At 45.6% G+C, this 22,814-nt stretch overlaps 1 protein-coding gene across 2 annotated transcripts in view; it reads left to right on the top strand.

The window, feature by feature from the left end:
* Positions 1-22,814, top strand: part of SPATA17 (spermatogenesis associated 17) — a 214,344-nt gene that overhangs the window by 145,242 nt on the left and 46,288 nt on the right. For both annotated transcript variants that reach the window (XM_083175149.1, XM_083175148.1), the window contains 2 exons: positions 5,931-6,079; positions 16,720-16,855. In XM_083175149.1, the coding sequence (XP_083031275.1) occupies positions 5,931-6,079; positions 16,720-16,855 (285 nt within the window). The remainder of the gene's footprint in view (positions 1-5,930; positions 6,080-16,719; positions 16,856-22,814) is intronic.

Below are 22,814 nucleotides of genomic sequence, written 5' to 3'. Positions count from 1 at the left end.
TAGCGGTAGCAGGGATAGGAGCGTGCAGGCCCTTATAGCAGGAGCAGGGATAGGAGCGTGCAGGCCGTTATAGCGGTAGCAGGGATTGGAGCGTGCAGGCCGTTATAGGGGTAGCAGGGATAGGAGCGTGCAGGCCGTTATAGCAGTAGCAGGGATAGGAGCGTGCAGGCCGTTATAGCGGTAGCAGGGATAGGAGCGTGCAGGCCGTTATAGCGGTAGCAGGGATAGGAGCGTGCAGGCCGTTATAGCGGTAGCAGGGTTAGGAGCGTGCAGGCCCTTATAGCGGTAGCAGGGATAGGAGCGTGCAGGCCGTTATAGCGGTAGCAGGGATTGGAGCGTGCAGGCCGTTATAGCGGTAGCAGGGATAGGAGCGTGCAGGCCCTTATAGCGGGAGCAGGGATAGGAGCGTGCAGGCCGTTATAGCGGTAGCAGGGATTGGAGCGTGCAGGCCGTTATAGGGGTAGCAGGGATAGGAGCGTGCAGGCCGTTATAGCGGTAGCAGGGATAGGAGCGTGCAGGCCGTTATAGGGGTAGCAGGGATAGGAGCGTGCAGGCCGTTATAGCGGTAGTAGGGATAGGAGCGTGCAGGCCCTTATAGCGGTAGCAGGTATAGGAGCGTGCAGGCCGTTATAGCGGTAGCAGGGATAGGAGCGTGCAGGCCGTTATAGCGGTAGCAGGGATAGGAGCGTGTAGGCCGTTATAGCGGTAGCAGGGATAGGAGCGTGCAGGCCCTTATAGCGGTAGGAGGGATAGGAGCGTGCAAGCCCTTATAGCGGTAGCAGGGATAGGAGCGTGAAGGCCGTTATAGCGGTAGCAGGGATAGGAGCGTGCAGGCCGTTATAGCGGTAGCAGGGATAGGAGCGTGTAGGCCCTTATCGCGGTAGCAGGGATAGGAGCGTGCAGGCCGTTATAGCGGTAGCAGGGATAGGAGCGTGCAGGCCGTTATAGCGGTAGCAGGGATAGGAGCGTGCAGGCCCTTATAGCGGTAGCAGGGATAGGAGCGTGCAGGCCGTTATAGCGGTAGCAGGGATTGGAGCGTGCAGGCCGTTATAGCGGTAGCAGGGATAGGAGCGTGCAGGCCCTTATAGCGGTAGCAGGGATAGGAGCGTGCAGGCCGTTATAGCTGTAGCAGGGATAGGAGCGTGCAGGCCGTTATAGCGGTAGCAGGGATAGGAGCGTGCAGGCCCTTATAGCGGTAGCAGGGATAGGAGCGTGCAGGCCGTTATAGCGGTAGCAGGGATAGGAGCGTGCAGGCACTTATTGCGGTAGCAGGGATAGGAGCGTGCAGGCCGTTATAGCGGTAGCAGGAATAGGAGCGGTTGCAGTTTAGCCCCATTTGTTATACCAGACCTAGTATCTTACGGTAAATCATTTGTGTGCCCCTCACCCTGATAGGCTCCTGCTGCGTACTGATGTAAGCGGCGATATTAGGATGATACGATGAGTATTCCTGAGAATGTGCCCCGGAGATCTCTGTGCCTCCTACATAACTGATGGCTGGATGTTATGACTTCTACAAAATGGCTGCCTGCACAGTGTGACAAGTCATAGTATGGAGGCGGCCATGTTTGTACTGCTAGATTTTGGTATACTTCCATGCTGTTAGTCTGGGGTATAAAGTTTTTGTTTGATATATTTAGCTACGCCTTCTCCATTGTCCGCACATTTCCATATCCTCACCACACGTTAACTGGATATATATTCGTATAGAAAATCCCATTAACGGCCCTAAAACGAAGCACCCTCTGCCAGCTGTGAGACGCTCCCGTCATACTTATCTGCCCATTGTGTTATTTACGCTATGGGACTTTTATGGGGACTGGGTTCTATTGATTTGGATGAATGTAAAACCTTATTGAGCAGAAATGAGGTGTGAATTGTCCCTTCCCCAGTCGGCTGCTGCGGCTGGTTACTGATAACCTACAGGACTAAGGAGCAGACATGAGCTCTGTCAGTCAGATGTAACTAATAACGCTTACTGAATATCCCAGTGTATCCCATAGCAACCAATGACATATCAGCAGTATGTCCTAAGCATGCACTATGACTAATGCTGCCTGTATTGTACCCACAGTACTGTATGTCCTAAGAATGCACAGTGACTAATGCTCCCTGTATTGTACCTGCAGTACAGTATGTCCTAAGAATGCACAATGACTAATGCTGCCTGTATTGCACACTCAGTCTGTTCTAAGCATATGCAATGACTAATGCTCCCTGTATTGTACCCATAGTATGTCCTAAGCGTGCACAATGACTAATGCTCCCTGTATTGTACCCACAGTACAGTCTGTCCTAAGCATGCACAATGACTAATGCTCCCTGTATTGTACCTGCAGTACAGTCTGTCCTAAGCATGTACAGTGACTAATGCTCCCTGTATTGTACCCACAGTACAGTCTGTCCTAAGCGTGCACAATGACTAATGCTCCCTGTATTGTACCCACAGTACAGTCTGTCCTAAGCATGCACAATGACTAATGCTCCCTGTATTGTACCCACAGTACTGTATGTCCTAAGCATGCACAATGACTAATGCTGCCTGTATTGTACCCACAGTATGTCCTAAGCTTTCACAATGGCTAATGCTCCCTGTATTGTACCCACAGTATGTCCTAAGCATGTGCAATGACTAATGCTCTCTGTATTGTACCCAGTCTGTCCTAAGCATGCACAATGACTAATGCTCCCTGTATTGTACCTGCAGTACAGTCTGTCCTAAGCATGCACAGTGACTAATGCTCCCTGTATTGTACCTGCAGTACAGTCTGTCCTAAGCATGCACAATGACTAATGCTCCCTGTATTGTACCTGCAGTACAGTATGTCCTAAGCGTGCACAATGACTAATGCTCCCTGTATTGTACCTGCAGTACAGTCTGTCCTAAGCGTGCACAATGATTAATGCTCCCTGTATTGTACCTGCAGTACTGTATGTCCAAAGCATGCACAATGACTAATGCTCCCTGTATTGTACCTGCAGTACAGTCTGTCCTAAGCATGCACAATGACTAATGCTCCCTGTATTGTACCCACAGTACAGTCTGTCCTAAGCATGCACAGTGACTAATGCTCCCTGTATTGTACCCACAGTACTGTATGTCCAAACATGCACAATGACTAATGCTCCCTGTATTGTACCCAGTCTGTCCTAAGCATGCACAATGACTAATGCTCCCTGTATTGTACCTGCAGTACAGTATGTCCTAAGCGTGCACAATGACTAATGCTCCCTGTATTGTACCTGCAGTACAGTCTGTCCTAAGCATGCACAATGACTAATGCTCCCTGTATTGTACCTGCAGTACAGTCTGTCCTAAGCATGCACAATGACTAATGCTCCCTGCATTATACCTGCAGTACAGTCTGTCCTAAGCATGCACAATGACTAATGCTCCCTGTATTGTACCCAGTCTGTCCTAAGCATGCACAGTGACTAATGCTCCCTGTATTGTACCCACAGTACTGTATGTCCAAACATGCACAATGACTAATGCTCCCTGTATTGTACCTGCAGTACAGTCTGTCCTAAGCGTGCACAATGACTAATGCTCCCTGTATTGTACCTGCAGTACAGTCTGTCCTAAGCATGCACAATGACTAATGCTCCCTGTATTGTACCTGCAGTACAGTCTGTCCTAAGCATGCACAATGACTAATGCTCCCTGTATTGTACCCACAGTACTGTATGTCCTAAGCGTGCACAATGACTAATGCTCCCTGTATTGTACCCACAGTACTGTATGTCCTAAGCGTGCACAATGACTAATGCTGCCTGTATTGTACCCACAGTACAGTCTGTCCTAAGCATGCACAATGACTAATGCTCCCTGTATTGTACCCACAGTATGTCCTAAGCATGTGCAATGACTAATGCTCTCTGTATTGTACCCAGTCTGTCCTAAGCATGCACAATGACTAATGGTCCCTGTATTGTACCCAGTCTGTCCTAAGCATGCACAATGACTAATGCTCCCTGTATTGTACCTGCAGTACAGTATGTCCTAAGCGTGCACAATGACTAATGCTCCCTGTATTGTACCTGCAGTACAGTCTGTCCTAAGCGTGCACAATGATTAATGCTCCCTGTATTGTACCTGCAGTACAGTATGTCCTAAGTGTGCACAATGACTAATGCTCCCTGTATTGTACCTGCAGTACAGTCTGTCCTAAGCGTGCACAATGATTAATGCTCCCTGTATTGTACCTGCAGTACAGTATGTCCTAAGTGTGCACAATGACTAATGCTCCCTGTATTGTACCCACAGTACTGTATGTCCTAAGCGTGCACAATGACTAATGCTGCCTGTATTGTACCCACAGTATGTCCTAAGCTTTCACAATGGCTAATGCTCCCTGTATTGTACCCACAGTATGTCCTAAGCATGTGCAATGACTAATGCTCTCTGTATTGTACCCAGTCTGTCCTAAGCATGCACAATGACTAATGCTCCCTGTATTGTACCTGCAGTACAGTCTGTCCTAAGCATGCACAGTGACTAATGCTCCCTGTATTGTACCTGCAGTACAGTCTGTCCTAAGCATGCACAATGACTAATGCTCCCTGTATTGTACCTGCAGTACAGTATGTCCTAAGCGTGCACAATGACTAATGCTCCCTGTATTGTACCCACAGTACAGTCTGTCCTAAGCATGCACAATGACTAATGCTCCCTGTATTGTACCCACAGTATGTCCTAAGCATGTGCAATGACTAATGCTCTCTGTATTGTACCCAGTCTGTCCTAAGCATGCACAATGACTAATGGTCCCTGTATTGTACCCAGTCTGTCCTAAGCATGCACAATGACTAATGCTCCCTGTATTGTACCTGCAGTACAGTCTGTCCTAAGGATGCACAATGACTAATGCTCCCTGTATTGTACCTGCAGTACTGTATGTCCTAAGCGTGCACAATGACTAATGCTCCCTGTATTGTACCCACAGTACTGTATGTCCAAAGCATGCACAATGACTAATGCTCCCTGTATTATACCTGCAGTACAGTCTGTCCTAAGCGTGCACAATGACTAATGCTCCCTGTATTGTACCCAGTCTGTCCTAAGCATGCACAATGACTAATGCTCCCTGTATTGTACCTGCAGTACAGTCTGTCCTAAGCATGTACAGTGACTAATGCTCCCTGTATTGTACCTGCAGTACAGTCTGTCCTAAGCATGCACAATGACTAATGCTCCCTGTATTGTACCTGCAGTACAGTATGTCCTAAGTGTGCACAATGACTAATGCTCCCTGTATTGTACCTGCAGTACAGTATGTCCTAAGCGTGCACAATGATTAATGCTCCCTGTATTGTACCTGCAGTACAGTATGTCCTAAGTGTGCACAATGACTAATGCTCCCTGTATCGTACCTGCAGTACAGTATGTCCTAAGCGTGCACAATGACTAATGCTCCCTGTATTGTACCCACAGTACAGTCTGTCCTAAGCATGCACAATGACTAATGCTCCCTGTATTGTACCTGCAGTACAGTCTGTCCTAAGCGTGCACAATGACTAATGCTCCCTGTATTGTACCTGCGGTATAGTCTGTCCTAAGCGTGCACAATGACTAATGCTCCCTGTATTGTACCCACAGTACAGTCTGTCCTAAGCATGCACAATGACTAATGCTCCCTGTATTGTACCTGCGGTACAGTCTGTCCTAAGCGTGCACAATGACTAATGCTCCCTGTATTGTACCTGCAGTACAGTCTGTCCTAAGCGTGCACAATGACTAATGCTCCCTGTATTGTACCCACAGTACAGTCTGTCCTAAGCATGCACAATGACTAATGCTCCCTGTATTGTACCTGCGGTACAGTCTGTCCTAAGCGTGCACAATGACTAATGCTCCCTGTATTGTACCTGCAGTACAGTCTGTCCTAAGCTTGCACAATGACTAATGCTCCCTGTATTGTTCTCATCAGGGACCATTTCGTGATGCAGATGAAGTATTTCTACAGCGCTACAAACCTTTGGAGCCGACGCTTAGAGTGGCGACATCTTTCTGTTCGGTGGAAGAAGCCAGAGAAAAGCTGAAGAGACAGGAATGGAGCAAGGACATCCAGGAGAACATGTAAGACATCAGTAGAGGAAGGGAGGTCAAGTAACAAAATCCTATTTCCAAAGCAAACAGTGTACAGCAAACTCTGGGAATAATGAGACTGGATGGGGGAAACCCAAATGATAGGGTGATTGTGGTAACAGATTCTATAATAGCCTGATCATTACCTGCTGCAATATATAGTCATCCGCTCGTTATCGCTTCCAATGTTGTATCATGCAGTGACTCCAGATTAGGTGATGTTGGCGATTACCGGCTGTACAGAGCCATTCATTTCCCAACTGTAGCAAGTTTTCATTGGATAATTTCAGTCATGGGGTGGGGCTTACTGTACGTTAAATAGAGTGAGATGTCACGTGACTGCTGAGATTACATTGGCACCAACTTCAAACAGTTCTAGCACCTCGTCTGCCCCTTTGGTACTGCTCCAAGCCATTCCGTTATCAGCCTGTTTGAAGTTGGTGCCAAAGTGATGTCAGCAGTCACGTGACATCCCACTCTATTTAACGTACAGTAAGCCCCACCCCATGACTGGAATCATAACCGTTTCCTGCATCTTGTGCTATAACCGTTTCCTGCGTCTTGCGCTATAACTGTAATTTGCATCTTGCACTATAACCGTTTCCTGCATCTTGTGCTACTGTATAACTGTTTCCTGCATCTTGCACTATAACTGTTATCTGCATCTTGCACTATAACCGTTTCATGCATCTTGCACTATAACCGTTTCCTGCATCTTGTGCTATAACTGTAATTTGCATCTTGCACTATAACCGTTTACTGCATCTTGTGCTACTGTATAACTGTTTCCTGCATCTTGCACTATAACTGTTTCATGCGTCTTGCACTATAACCGTTTCCTGCATATTGCACTATAACCGTTTCCTGCATATTGCACTATAACCGTTTCCTGCATCTTGCACTATAACCGTTTCCTGCATCTTGCACTATAACCGTTTCCTGCATCTTGCACTATAACCGTTTCATGTGTCTTGCACTATAACCGTTTCCTGCATCTTGCGCTATCACTGTTTCTTGCATCTTGCACTATAACAGTTTCCTGCGTCTTGCAGTATAACTGTTTCCTGTGTCTTGTGCTATAACTGTTTTCTGCATCTTGCACTATAACTGTTTCCTGCGTCTTGCACTATAACTGTTTCCTGTGTCTTGCACTATAACTGTTTCCTGTGTCTTGTGCTATAACTGTTTTCTGCATCTTGCACTATAACTGTTTCCTGCATCTTGTGCTATAACCGTTTCCAGCGTCTTGCACAATAACCGTTTCCTGCGTCTTGCACTATAACCGTTTCCTGCGCCTTGCACTATAACCGTTTCCTGCGTCTTGCAATATAACTGTTTTCTGCGTCTTGTGCTATAACTGTTTCCTGCATCTTGCACTATAACTGTTTCCTGCATCTTGCACTATAACTGTTTCCTGCATCTTGCACTATAACTGTTTCCTGCGTCTTGCATTATAACCGTTTCCTGCATGTTGCGCTATCACTGTTTCCTGCGTCTTGCACTATAACCGTTTCCTGCATCTTGCGCTATCACTGTTTCTTGCATCTTGCACTATAACAGTTTCCTGCATCTTGCACTATAACCGTTTCCTGCGTCTTGCACTATAACTGTTTCCTGCATCTTGCGCTATCACTGTTTCCTGCGTCTTGTGCTATAACCGTTTCCAGCGCCTTGCACTATAACCGTTTCCTGCGTCTTGCTATAACCGTTTTCATCGCCTAGCACTATAACCGTTTCCTGTGCCTTGCACAATAACCGTTTCCTGCATTTTGCAATATAACCGTTTCCTGCGTCTTGCGATATAACCATTTCCTGCGCCTTGCACTATAACTGTTTCCTGCGTCTTGCACTATAACCGTTTCGTGCATCCTGCTCCTTGCTCTATAACCGTTACCTGCGCCTTGCACTATAACCGTTTCCTGCGCCTTGCACTATAACCGTTTCCTGCATCTTGTGCTATAAACGTTTCCTGCGTCTTGCGCTATAACCGGTTCCTGCGCCTTGCGCTATAACCGTTTCCTGAGCCTTTCGCTATAACCGTTTCCTGCGCCTTGCGCTATAACCGTTTCCTGCACCTTGCGCTATAACCGTTTCCTGGGTCTTGCACTATAACCGTTTCCTGTGTCTTGCACTGTAACCGTTCCCTGCGTCTTGTGCTAAAACACCCCCCCTTCAAAATTCGGAAACCCTGTAATAACCTCAGTGTTATAAACCCCAGTGTATATAATAACCTCAGTGTTATAAACCCCAGTGTATATAATAACCTCAGTGTTATAAACCCCGGTGTATATAATAACCTCAGTGTTATAAACCCCAGAGTATATAATAACTGCAGTGTTATAAACCCCAGTGTATATAATAACCTCAGTGTTATAAACCCCGGTGTATATAATAACCTCAGTGTTATAAACCCCGGTGTATATAATAACCGCAGTGTTATAAACCCCAGTGTATATAATAACCTCAGTGTTATAAACCCCAGTGTATATAATAACCTCAGTGTTATAAACCCCGGTGTATATAATACCTCAGTGTTATAAACCCCGGTGTATATAATAACCTCAGTGTTATAAACCCCGGTGTATATAATACCTCAGTGTTATAAACCCCGGTGTATATAATAACCTCAGTGTTATAAACCCCGGTGTATATAATACCTCAGTGTTATAAACCCCAGTGTATATAATACCTCAGTGTTATAAACCCCGGTGTATATAATAACCGCAGTGTTATAAACCCCAGTGTATATAATAACCTCAGTGTTATAAACCCCAGTGTATATAATAACCGCAGTGTTATAAACCCCAGTGTATATAATAACCGCAGTGTTATAAACCCCGGTGTATATAATAACCGCAGTGTTATAAACCCCAGTGTATATAATAACCGCAGTGTTATAAACCCCGGAGTATATAATAACCTCAGTGTTATAAACCCCAGTGTATATAATAACCTCAGTGTTATAAACCCCGGTGTATATAATAACCGCAGTGTTATAAACCCCGGTGTATATAATACCTCAGTGTTATAAACCCTGGTGTATATAATAACCTCAGTGTTATAAACCCCAGTGTATATAATAACCTCAGTGTTATAATCCCCAGTGTATATAATAACCGCAGTGTTATAAACCCCAGTGTATATAATACCTCAGTGTTATAAACCCCAGTGTATATAATAACCTCAGTGTTATAAACCCCAGTGTATATAATAACCGCAGTGTTATAAACCCCGGTGTATATAATAACCTCAGTGTTATAAACCCCAGTGTATATAATACCTCAGTGTTATAATCCCCAGTGTATATAATAACCGCAGTGTTATAAACCCCAGTGTATATAATAACCTCAGTGTTATAAACCCCAGTGTATATAATAACCGCAGTGTTATAAACCCCAGTGTATATAATACCTCAGTTCTATAAACCCCAGTGTATATAATAACCGCAGTGTTATAAACCCCAGTGTATATAATACCTCAGTTCTATAAACCCCAGTGTATATAATAACCTCAGTGTTATAAACCCCAGTGTATATAATAACCGCAGTGTTATAAACCCCAGTGTATATAATAACCTCAGTGTTATAAACCCCAGTGTATATAATAACCTCAGTGTTATAAACCCCAGTGTATATAATAACCGCAGTGTTATAAACCCCGGTGTATATAATAACCGCAGTGTTATAAACCCCAGTGTATATAATAACCTCAGTGTTATAAACCCCAGTGTATATAATAACCGCAGTGTTATAAACCCCAGTGTATATAATAACCTCAGTGTTATAAACCCCAGTGTATATAATAACCGCAGTGTTATAAACCCCGGAGTATATAATAACCTCAGTGTTATAAACCCCGGTGTATATAATAACCGCAGTGTTATAAACCCCAGTGTATATAATAACCGCAGTGTTATAAACCCCGGAGTATATAATAACCTCAGTGTTATAAACCCCAGTGTATATAATAACCTCAGTGTTATAAACCCCGGTGTATATAATAGCCGCAGTGTTATAAACCCCGGTGTATATAATACCTCAGTGTTATAAACCCTGGTGTATATAATAACCTCAGTGTTATAAACCCCAGTGTATATAATAACCTCAGTGTTATAATCCCCAGTGTATATAATAACCGCAGTGTTATAAACCCCGGTGTATATAATAACCTCAGTGTTATAAACCCCAGTGTATATAATACCTCAGTGTTATAATCCCCAGTGTATATAATAACCGCAGTGTTATAAACCCCAGTGTATATAATAACCTCAGTGTTATAAACCCCAGTGTATATAATAACCGCAGTGTTATAAACCCCAGTGTATATAATACCTCAGTTCTATAAACCCCAGTGTATATAATAACCGCAGTGTTATAAACCCCAGTGTATATAATACCTCAGTTCTATAAACCCCAGTGTATATAATAACCTCAGTGTTATAAACCCCAGTGTATATAATAACCGCAGTGTTATAAACCCCAGTGTATATAATAACCTCAGTGTTATAAACCCCAGTGTATATAATAACCTCAGTGTTATAAACCCCAGTGTATATAATAACCGCAGTGTTATAAACCCCGGTGTATATAATAACCGCAGTGTTATAAACCCCAGTGTATATAATAACCTCAGTGTTATAAACCCCAGTGTATATAATAACCGCAGTGTTATAAACCCCAGTGTATATAATAACCGCAGTGTTATAAACCCCAGTGTATATAATAACCGCAGTGTTATAAACCCCGGAGTATATAATAACCTCAGTGTTATAAACCCCGGTGTATATAATAACCGCAGTGTTATAAACCCCAGTGTATATAATAACCGCAGTGTTATAAACCCCGGAGTATATATTAACCTCAGTGTTATAAACCCCAGTGTATATAATAACCTCAGTGTTATAAACCCTGGTGTATATAATAACCGCAGTGTTATAAACCCCGGTGTATATAATACCTCAGTGTTATAAACCCCGGTGTATATAATAACCTCAGTGTTATAAACCCCAGTGTATATAATAACCTCAGTGTTATAATCCCCAGTGTATATAATAACCGCAGTGTTATAAACCCCAGTGTATATAATACCTCAGTGTTATAAACCCCAGTGTATATAATAACCTCAGTGTTATAAACCCCAGTGTATATAATAACCGCAGTGTTATAAACCCCGGTGTATATAATAACCTCAGTGTTATAAACCCCAGTGTATATAATACCTCAGTGTTATAATCCCCAGTGTATATAATAACCGCAGTGTTATAAACCCCAGTGTATATAATAACCTCAGTGTTATAAACCCCAGTGTATATAATAACCGCAGTGTTATAAACCCCAGTGTATATAATACCTCAGTTCTATAAACCCCAGTGTATATAATAACCGCAGTGTTATAAACCCCAGTGTATATAATACCTCAGTTCTATAAACCCCAGTGTATATAATAACCTCAGTGTTATAAACCCCAGTGTATATAATAACCGCAGTGTTATAAACCCCAGTGTATATAATAACCTCAGTGTTATAAACCCCAGTGTATATAATAACCTCAGTGTTATAAACCCCAGTGTATATAATAACTGCAGTGTTATAAACCCCAGTGTATATAATAACTGCAGTGTTATAAACCCCAGTGTGTATAATACCTCAGTTCTATAAACCCCAGTGTATATAATAACCGCAGTGTTATAAACCCCAGTGTATATAATAACCTCAGTGTTATAATCCCCAGTGTATATAATAACCTCAGTGTTATAAACCCCAGTGTATATAATAACCGCAGTGTTATAAACCCCAGTGTATATAATAACCTCAGTGTTATAAACCCCAGTGTATATAATAACCGCAGTGTTATAAACCCCAGTGTATATAATAACCTCAGTGTTATAAACCCCAGTGTATATAATAACCGCAGTGTTATAAACCCCGGTGTATATAATAACCGCAGTGTTATAAACCCCAGTGTATATAATAACCTCAGTGTTATAAACCCCAGTGTATATAATAACCTCAGTGTTATAAACCCCAGTGTATATAATAACCTCAGTGTTATAAGCCCCAGTGTATATAATAACCTCAGTGTTATAAACCCCAGTGTATATAATAACCGCAGTGTTATAAACCCCAGTGTATATAATACCTCAGTGTTATAAACCCCAGTGTATATAATACCTCAGTGTTATAAACCCCAGTGTATATAATACCTCAGTGTTCTATCCGTGTTATAGACATGTTCTATCCGTGTTACACTGATGTTAGTCATTAGATGTGACCGGCGTACACACCCCCATACTGCAGACTTTAGCTTCCAGCGTCCTCTCAGATTCCGCCATTGCCTGCCATGACTTTTCAGCCATGGCGTCCCCGGAGATGGCAAATTTTCTTTCATGTCGAAGCATAAGAAAAATGTACTATTAAAATGCAATTGAGAAGTGATAAACGCGTGTGTGCGGCAGCCGGCTCTCAGCAGTGCGTCTGTATACTCAGGGACGTTGGGGCCACATTAATATTTTCACTGATGTCCATCCCATGTGGAAATTAGCATTGCAAGTGCCGTAATCCGTCTTGTATGAGAGCTGGGGGTCCCGGGGGGGAGTACATGCTTCTGCCCCCTGCTGTCATTTACAGCTAAATTAACTAGATTTAATTGTAGGATGTGTGAGTTCCATCATACGTTCCCCACCATGTACACCATTTATATTCAGTAATATACAGAGTTTGCGTCATGGTATCTATCTATCTGTCTGTCTCTCTATCTGTCTGTCTGTCTATCTATCTGTCTATCTATCTGTCTGTCTATCTGTCTGTCTGTCTGTCTGTCTGTCTGTCTATCTATCTATCTATCTATCTATCTGTCTGTCTGTCTGTCTGTCTATCTATCTGTCTATCTGTCTGTCTGTCTGTCTGTCTGTCTATCTATCTATCTATCTATCTATCTATCTATCTATCTATCTATCTATCTATCTATCTATCCTTTACATGGCGTCGGTGTCCTCAGCCACAGACTGACCCCAATTACTGCGGCAGATATTCATGTGATTATGAATAGGGATGTGCACCGGCCACTTTTCGGGTTTTGGGTTCTGATTACCTTGAGGTTTTGGGTTCTAATGGGGTTTGGCAAAACACCTCCTAAGTGTTTTGTGTTTGGATTTTTGGGGTTTTGGGTTCTGATTTTTTTTTTAAATGCATAAAAACTGCTAAAATCGCAGATTTTTTTTTTTTTTTTGCTCCTACGCTATAGTAACCTCAATAACATTCATGTACACTCATTTACAGTCTATTCTGAACAGCTCACACCTCACAATATTGTTTTTAGGGCAAAAGGTTGCACCGAGGTAGCTGGATAAGTATGCTAAGCCACACAAGTGTGCGGCACAAACACGTGGCTCATGTAAGAGTGGCACTGCAGCGGTAGATACTAGGCAGGGATTCAGTACTGAATCCCGGCGTTCAGAATCCCGACGCCGGAATCCCGACAGCCAAAATCCCGACAAGGGGGGGACGTGGATCGCCCCCCCTTGCGGGCTCGCTGCGCTCGCCACACAGCGGGCCCGGTGCCTCGCTATGCTCGGCACACTAATTTATTCTCCCTCCAGGGGTGTCGTGGACACCCACGGAGGGAGAATGTGTCGGGATTTCGGCGGTCGGGATTCCGGCGTCGGGATTCTGAATGCCGGGATCCCGACCGCCGGGATTTTAACTGCATCCCCTAGGCAGTACTAGTCACCAGACAGGTAGATAAGGCAGTACTAGGCACAAGACAGGTAGATACGTCAGTACTAGGCACCAGACAGGTAGATACGTCAGCAATACTAGTATTGTGCACCAGCAGAATTTATAATAATTAATTTTATTATAAGGTACTGCTTGGCAGTGGCACTCAGTGGCACACGTCAGTGCACCAGCAGCATGGAATTATATTTTACAGTCCCACACAGCACAAGTATTATTTTTTAATTAAATTAGATATAGCAGCCTAGTATGTAGTTGTACTAGGTAGGTACACTAGGTAGGCAGTAGCACTGCCAGTGGCAACAGTGGATTGAGTAACTAAATAATACTGGCAGATTCAGTGCAGGCAGCACCAGTGGACTATATAATATAGGTAGGCCCCAGCACAAAGGAGACAATAGTACTACAAGTACACAGTTAGACTGTTCTCCTAAGCAGAGAGGAGAACAGAGTACACAGCAACACTGAGGGAGACAGCCCCAGCGAATAAAATAATTACAGCACAGCTCACCAGAGGTAGACCGCACAGAGGAGACAGTAGTACTACAGGTACACAGTTAGACTACACAGCAGCACTGAGAGACAGCCCCAGCGAATAAAATAATTACAGCACAGCACACCAGAGGTAGACCGCACAGAGGAGACAGTAGTGCTACAGGTACACAGTTAGACTACACAGCAGCACTGAGAGACAGCCCCAGCGAATATAATAATTACAGCACAGCACACCAGAGGTAGACCGCACAGAGGAAACAGTAGTGCTACAGGTACACAGTTAGACTACACAGCAGCACTGAGAGACAGCCCCAGCGAATATAATAATTACAGCACAGCACACCAGAGGTAGACCGCACAGAGGAGACAGTAGTACTACAAGTACACAGTTAGACTACACAGCAGCACTGAGAGACAGCCCCAGCGATTGAAAAATATTGCGTTCAAGGTCAAGCTCAAGTTTAAGCCCCAGCAGCAGCACCAACACACCCTCTCCCAACCCACTACTAGACTGGAGTGAAGATGGCGGGCGCAGCAGCCGCTATTTAAAGCCTCGCGAAATCCGGCGCCGGGAGATGACGTTCTGATCACGAGGACGGACCCGAGTCAGGCGGGAATCTCCGAGCGCTGCTCGGAACCGGGCTCGGAATGATGACGTCCGTGGGGGCTCGGATCTCCGGAATCCGAGTCTGCACATCTCTAATTATGAACAAAATGGCGGTTTGTTTCTTATATTAATCCCTGAGACGGTGTCTGCATTACTTTCATTGTCATGTCCCAATAAATACTTTTCCCAGTGATGCCCACTGCTCTGGTTGGCGTTAAGGTTCTCAGAGGCTTGACCCCACACGATTTCCCTGGCGGTAGGATTGTATACTATACACCATATGCGGTTCCTTAATGCACAATCTATCGCATGCGATCACAGTCATGGCTTGTGGAAGCCATGACACCCGCGATATAATCCAATGTGCACGGGACGCACATCCGATCAGATTCACAGGTAACACACATATGATGTGACACTTTTCACGGGATTTCTCAGTCCGATCCATTGAAATCGTGTGAATAAGGCCCAAATGGCTCCAATGGACAAGCACCTTCAGAGTCCCTAATCCCGGGAGAGTGATTCATAGAAAAGCTGATCATTTACTAAGACGGGAGTTCTATATCACTTGGTATGTTGCTACGGGCAACCAGTGAGATACTAAGATTTATAAATGGCAGAGAACATCAGGGCGCTAATAACCGGATAGGCACAAGCAGTAATACAATGAGAGAGGGTCGTGAGGTGCCCGTTAGGGGTTCTGTCCTTTTTTTCTTGGATTCTCCTCACCAATGTTTCCTATAACCTCAGTGGAACGCACAGGTCTCTGGATATCCGCCATGGCGCGGCCGCCAGGAATAACACGGCGCTACGGATCCCAGCCATGGAATGCATGGAGCGTCCTTACTACCTCTGTGGGGCCTGGTGAAGGACTCTGGATATCCGCCATGGCGCGGCCGCCAGGAATAACACGGCGCTACGGATCCCAGCCATGGAATGCATGGAGCGTCCTTACTACCTCTGTGGGGCCTGGTGAAGGTCTCTTCCAACATAAAGATACCTTCATGTATATAATACCGCACATGTGGGCGTGGTCCGTCCTCCCGCCCTTTTCATCCCATGTGAACATCTTAGTAAATTCACCCCTTTTTTTTGCTTCATTTCATTTCTTTACCTGGCGATGGAGAAATGAGCTGTGTGTTTCTCGCACATAGGGGTAATTCAGGCCTGTTCGCTAGGCTGCGTATACTCCCCAGCATTTTTATGCGTTCCCCTGCTGCCGCTCCCTATCAGTGGTAACGCCTCAGCCAAAGGCGCAGGGAGACGATACTTGTGCATATTGACGCATGCATAGACCTCAACCATCAGAGATGGACCCTGTCCGACCAATCCTGACGACTTTCCCTCGGCCCCCTCTGGTACATGGCTACCAGGTCAGTATAGAGTATTGCAGAGGGTAAGGAGGGGGAAGTGGTGAGTTATAGGGGGCAAGGCAGGAGTAGAACAGATAAAGGGAGGCATTAGCGAGGGCTTGGTGTTCGCGATGGCATCATTGTGTTACCCGCTATACAATGTGACCGACACTGCACAGCCTGGGGGCATGGCTATGATGACTCTGCACCGGGGTAAGGGGTGGGGCATCAGGAGATTTGCCGGATGCTGGGAGGGCCTCCCGGTCATTCTGAGCAGGCCTGAGTGTGCATATTGGGGTGGGTCACCCTTACCCTGTGTGTACACAATCCGCAATGTCCTCCGTCAGGTCCGCAGTGTATAGACACAGCCCATAGTACAATGGAAACATCTATATCCATCCTGGTGAGATGATGATAAAACTGATTTATGTCTCTTTATTCCAGATTTGCTCCATTTTCTTCATTCCATAAGAATGGTCCATACCAACCATTACTTCATAGCGCCACCCACTACAGACCAATCCCATATGGCAATCAGCATTTCCGCGACGAGGATCAAACAAAATGGGTGACAAACAAGGTAACTTATTGTATATGTGATAATGTTGTATATATAATACAGGATGTTCTCTACAGCAAAGTGAGCGCGTACTGGGCGTAATTCTGTGTGATGCTGTCGCGTCTGTGGCGTTATGGTGATGCCATTCCCTGGTGTACAGCCGTGCGTCCAACTCTGCCTGGACTCAGACGCCCACTGACTGCGCCCATACATGCTGCGTCTGTACACGCCACCATCATACCTTACATTGGTCCTACAGCAGGCGCACTTTCTCTAACTGAATCGTGTTTGTGTTTGATTTTTGTTCCCTTTTCAAACCAGCAGTAAGTCATTCTGTATGTCCCGCAGTTTGGCTGATACTCAGTTTGGCTGATACTCAGTTTGGCTGATACTCAGTTTGGCTGATACTCTGTCTGGCTGATACTCACTTTTGGTTTATACTCAGTTTGGCTGATACTCGGTTTGGCTGATTCTCGGTTTGGCTGATACTCACTTTTGGTTTATACTCAGTTTGGCTGATACTCGGTTTGGCTGATACTCGGTTTGGCTGATACTCGGTTTGGCTGATACTCGGTTTGGCTGATACTCACTTTTGGTTTATACTCAGTTTGGCTGATACTCAGTTTGGCTGATACTCGGTTTGGCTGATACTCGGTTTGGCTGATACTCGGTTTGGCTGATACTCACTTTTGGTTTATACTCAGTTTGGCTGATACTCACTTTTGGCTGATTCTCAGTTTGGCTGATACTCACTTTTGGTTTATACTCAGTTTGGCTGATACTCACTTTTGGTTTATACTCAGTTTGGCTGATTCTCGGTTTGGCTGATACTCACTTTTGGTTTATACTCAGTTTGGCTGATACTCATTTTAGTTGATACTCGGTTTGGCTGATACTCACTTTTGGTTTATACGCAGTTTGGCTGATACTCGGTTTGGCTGATACTCACTTTTGGTTTATACTCAGTTTGGCTGATACTCGGTTTGGCTGATACTCACTTTTGGTTTATACTCAGTTTGGCTGATACTCATTTTAGTTGATACTCGGTCTGGCTGATACTCAGTTTTGGTCGATACTCAGTCTGGCCGATACTCGGTTTTGCAGTTGGTTTTGCTTGTAGAAAATCTCTGATTTGCAAAATCAAATGAAACTCGACTACCAAACACCAAAAACCCAACAACATGGGCCTTATACCCCTGATCTGAGTCCTATAGGACATCTATGATAAGAGCTGACCCATGTGGCCTAGAGAAGGATCCATCACACCTGTGACAGCTGCAGTGGATTGCTTAGACCAGGGGTGGCCAAACCGGTCCTCGAGATCTACCAACGGTCCACGTTTTCCAGATTACCTAGCTGGTGCACAGGTGCAGTCATTACTAACTCACATTTTCAAACATGCTGCATTCATTCCTACTATAGAGTCACAGGTTGCCTGAAAAACATGAACTGTTGGTAGATCTTGAGGACAGGTATGGCCACCCCTGGCTTAGACAGAGTGGCCTAAACTACCTGGGGACAGGTACGGAAGTGTCACTCAGAGATACACAGATCACATGATTGCAGTGATGCCTCCAAACCAGTCCTCCAGATTCCACCAAAGAGTCATGTTTCCCAGGCAACCTAGCTGGTGCACAGGTGCAGTCATTACTGTCACATTTCCCAGACCACCTAGCTGGTACATAAGTGCAGTCATTACTAACTGTCACATTTCCCAGACCACTTAGCTGGTGCAAGGGTGTAGTCATTACTAACTGTCACATTTCCCAGACCACTTAGCTGGTGCACGGGTGTAGTCATTACTAACTGTCACATTTCCCAGACCACTTAGCTGGTGCACGGGTGTAGTCATTACTAACTGTTATGTTTCCCAGACCAAGTAGCTGGTGCTCAGATGCAGTCATTACTCTCACATTTCCCAGACCACCTAACTGAAGCACAGGTGTAGGCATTACTACCTGTCACATTTCCCAGACCAAGTAGCTGGTGCACAGATGCAGTCATTACTCTCACATTTCCCAGACCACCTAGCTGAAGCACAGGTGTAGTCATTACTACCTGTCACATTTCCCAGACCACCTAACTGAAGCACAGGTGTAGGCATTACTACCTGTCACATTTCCCAGACCACTTAGCTGGTGCACAGGTGCAGTCATTACTAACTGTCATCGGTTGAAACGTGCTGCATTTACAGTATTCCTAACCGACATGTTCTACAGATCCACGGGTGGTCTGGAAAACATGGAATGTTGATAGATCGAGAACTGTTTTTTCCATTAATGATTTAAAAGTGATGCAAAAATTAGTAATTAATCTTTCAATTGATTTTTTTCACATTTGTTGAAAATCTAATGCAAAGTCTAATTTCTATTAAATATGGGAAACACAGTGCTGGATGCTTATTCCTCCTGTCACTACCAGGTTATGTCAGTGAAATACATATATATACTGTATAGTTTTGTATAGAGAAGTCACCTGATGGGATACTGGGGGTTTAGGCTGTACACAATGCAGACAGATACCTGGGGCCGCAGCATATTGCACAGAACATTAAGCTGACATCTACCATCTGCAGATTTGGGAATAGAGTGGGACGTGGAACCATCGGTGATTTAATGTGGCACAGTGTGGTGTGCGGGGCCTAGGTGGGCCTGTGTCTGGAACCTACTGTCACTGCATCCTGATAATAAGGAACATCCAGCTTAATGACTGTGATGATGATGATGATTATAATTGATGTGTGTGTGTGTGTGTGTGTGGGGGGGGGGGGGGTCATTACATTACATCTGTGTAGTGGAGAAACATAGAAACATAGAATGTGACGGCAGATAAGAACCATTTGGCCCATCTAGTCTGCCCCTTTTTTTTTTACCCCTTCAGGTAATCTCAACCCTTTCTAATCCTTATTTCTTTGTAGGGATATTCATATGCCTATCCCAAGCATGTTTACATTGTTCTTCTCATAGCTGCCGATTTATGTTTTTGCTGGTGGCTGCTCCAGCCAAAAATATAGGGGAGTGGCTTCATGGGAAAGGGGCGTGGCCACAAAATAATACTGATTTATATTACGCAGCACAGTTGTCTCCAATATTCAAATTAGGGCAACAGTGCCAAATACATAAATGCCCCCACAGTGCCAAATACATAAATGCCCCCACAGTGCCAAATACATAAATGCCCCCACAGTGCCAAATACATAAATGCCCCCACAGTGCCAAATACATAAATGCCCCCACAGTGCCAAATACATATATGCCCCCACAGTGCCAAATACATAAATGCCCCCACAGTGCCAAATACATAAATGCCCCCACAGTGCCAAATACATAAATGCCCCCACAGTGCCAAATACACAAATGCCCCCCACAGTGCCAAATACATAAATGCCCCCCACAGTGCCAAATACATAAATGCCCCCACAGTGCCAAATACATAAATGCCCCCACAGTGCCAAATACATAAATGCCCCCACAGTGCCAAATACATAAATGCCCCCACAGTGCAGCTACAAAAATCGGTACTTGTGTACTAACACGGCGCCCATCGCATCGCAGACCATAAGGCATGCGATGGTATGCAATGCGACGCGATATCGGCCGGTGTTGTACAATGCCATACGATGCGATGCTTACAATGGGTGCTTACAATGGTTAAATGCACCCCCCGCGCCACCCCCCAAGTATAAACGTGAACCCGAAGCGTGGCGAGCGTAGCGAGCCCGCGAGGGACGGCAGTACGCGTCCTGCGACCTTTTCATACCCCCACTATCCACGTCGGTGTGGAGTTGAGAATAGAAAGTGTGGCGAACGCAGCGAGCCACCGCGCCCGAAGTGTGGTGAGCGTAGCGAGCCCCGCGAGGGGACGTGGATACCTTCACAGGTATCCGCGGGCTTCACAGGTATCCGCGTCCCCTCGCGGGGCTCGCTGCGCTCGCCACACTTTCTATTCTCAACTCCACGCCGACGTGGATAGTGGGGGTATGAAAAGGTCGTAGGGCGTGTACCGCCGCCCCACGCGGGCTCGCTGCGCTCGCCACGCTTCGGGTTCGCGTTTATACTTGGGGGGTGGCGTGGGGGTGCAATTAACCATTGTAAGCACCCATTAGGGTGCTTATACAATTTAATATTGAATATGAGTTAAAATCGCGTCGCATCGCATCACATGCCATCGGGTGTATGGCATGCGATGCGATTCGATTAAAAAAATCGGGCGACTAATAATCGGGGCGCCGTGCTAGTACACAAGTACCCAAAAATCCCCCCCACAGTGCCAAATACATAAATGCCCACACATGGGCCGCTGCTGAGTGGGTGGGTGCTCATCAATTTCCGTGGGTGCTCGGGCCCTTAAGCACCCACAGAATCGGCACTATGGTTCTACTGTCTTAGCCTCTACCACCTCTGATAGGAGGCTATTCCACTTATCCACTACCCTTTCTGTGACGTAATTTTTTCTAACATTTCCCATGGACTACGTATGACTCTCCTGACTCACAAGCTGCCTCCCCTGATGCTATTCTTATGTTTGGAGTTAGGGGTTGTTCCCTTCTTCAGGCTTTGAGGAAAAGTTATCTTGTCCTTGGCAGCAGAAGGTTATTATGGGGCCGATGTGCACCGGATCTCTGGCAGCAGAAGGTTATTACAGGGCTGATGTACACCGGATCTCTGGCAGCAGATGGTTATTACGGGGCTGATGTACACCGGATCTCTGGCAGCAGATGGTTATTACGTGGCTGATGTACACCGGATCTCTGGCAGCAGAAGGTTATTACGGGGCTCATGTACACCGGATCTCTGGCCATAGAAGGTTATTACGGGGCCGATGTACACCGGATCTCTGGCAGCAGAAGGTTATTACGGGGCCGATGTACACCGGATCTCTGGCAGCAGAAGGTTATTACAGGGCTGATGTACACCGGATCTCTGGCAGCAGAAGGTTATTACGGGGCTGATGTACACCAGATCTCTGGCAGCAGAAGGTTATTACGGGGCTAATGTACACCGGATCTCTGGCAGCAGATGGTTATTACGGGGCTGATGTACATTGGATCTCTGGCAGCAGAAGGTTATTACGGGGCTGATATACACCGGATCTCTGGCAGCAGAAGGTTATTACGGGGCTGATGTACACCGGATCTCTGACAGCAGAAGGTTATTACGGGGCTGATATACACCGGATCTCTGGCAGCAGAAGGTTATTACGGGGCTGATGTACACCGGATCTCTGGCCATAGAAGGTTATTACGGGGCCGATGTACACCGGATCTCTGGCAGCAGAAGGTTATTACGGGGCTGATGTACACCGGATCGCTGGCAGCAGAAGGTTATTACGGGGCCGATGTACACCGGATCTCTGGCAGCAGAAGTTTATTACAGGGCTGATGTACACCGGATCTCTGGCAGCAGATGGTTATTACAGGGCTGATGTACACCGGATCTCTGGCAGCAGAAGGTTATTACGGGGCCGATGTACACCGGATCTCTGGCAGCAGATAGTTATTACGGGGCTGATGTACACCAGATCTCTGGCAGCAGAGGGTTATTACGGGGCCGATGTACACCGGATCTCTGGCCATAGAAGGTTATTACGGGGCTGATGTGCACCGGATCTCTGGCAGCAGAAGGTTATTACAGGGCTGATGTACACCGGATCTCTGGCAGCAGAAGGTTATTACGGGGCCGATGTACACCGGATCTCTGGCAGCAGAAGGTTATTACGGGGCTGATGTACACCGGATCTCTGGCAGCAGAAGGTTATTACGGGGCTGATGTACACCGGATCTCTGGCAGCAGAAGGTTATTACGGGGCTGATGTGCACCGGATCTCTGGCCATAGAAGGTTATTACGGGGCTGATGTACACCGGATCTCTGGCAGCAGAAGGTTATTACGGGGCTGATGTACACCGGATCTCTGGCAGCAGAAGGTTATTACGGGGCTGATGTGCACCGGATCTCTGGCCATAGAAGGTTATTACGGGGC

This window comes from Crinia signifera, chromosome 3 (genome assembly GCF_055691185.1).
Source record: "Crinia signifera chromosome 3, ASM5569118v1, whole genome shotgun sequence".
NCBI lineage: Eukaryota > Metazoa > Chordata > Amphibia > Anura > Myobatrachidae > Crinia > Crinia signifera.
Note: the sequence above shows the minus strand (reverse complement) of the source record. Positions and strands in the feature narration are given on the sequence as shown.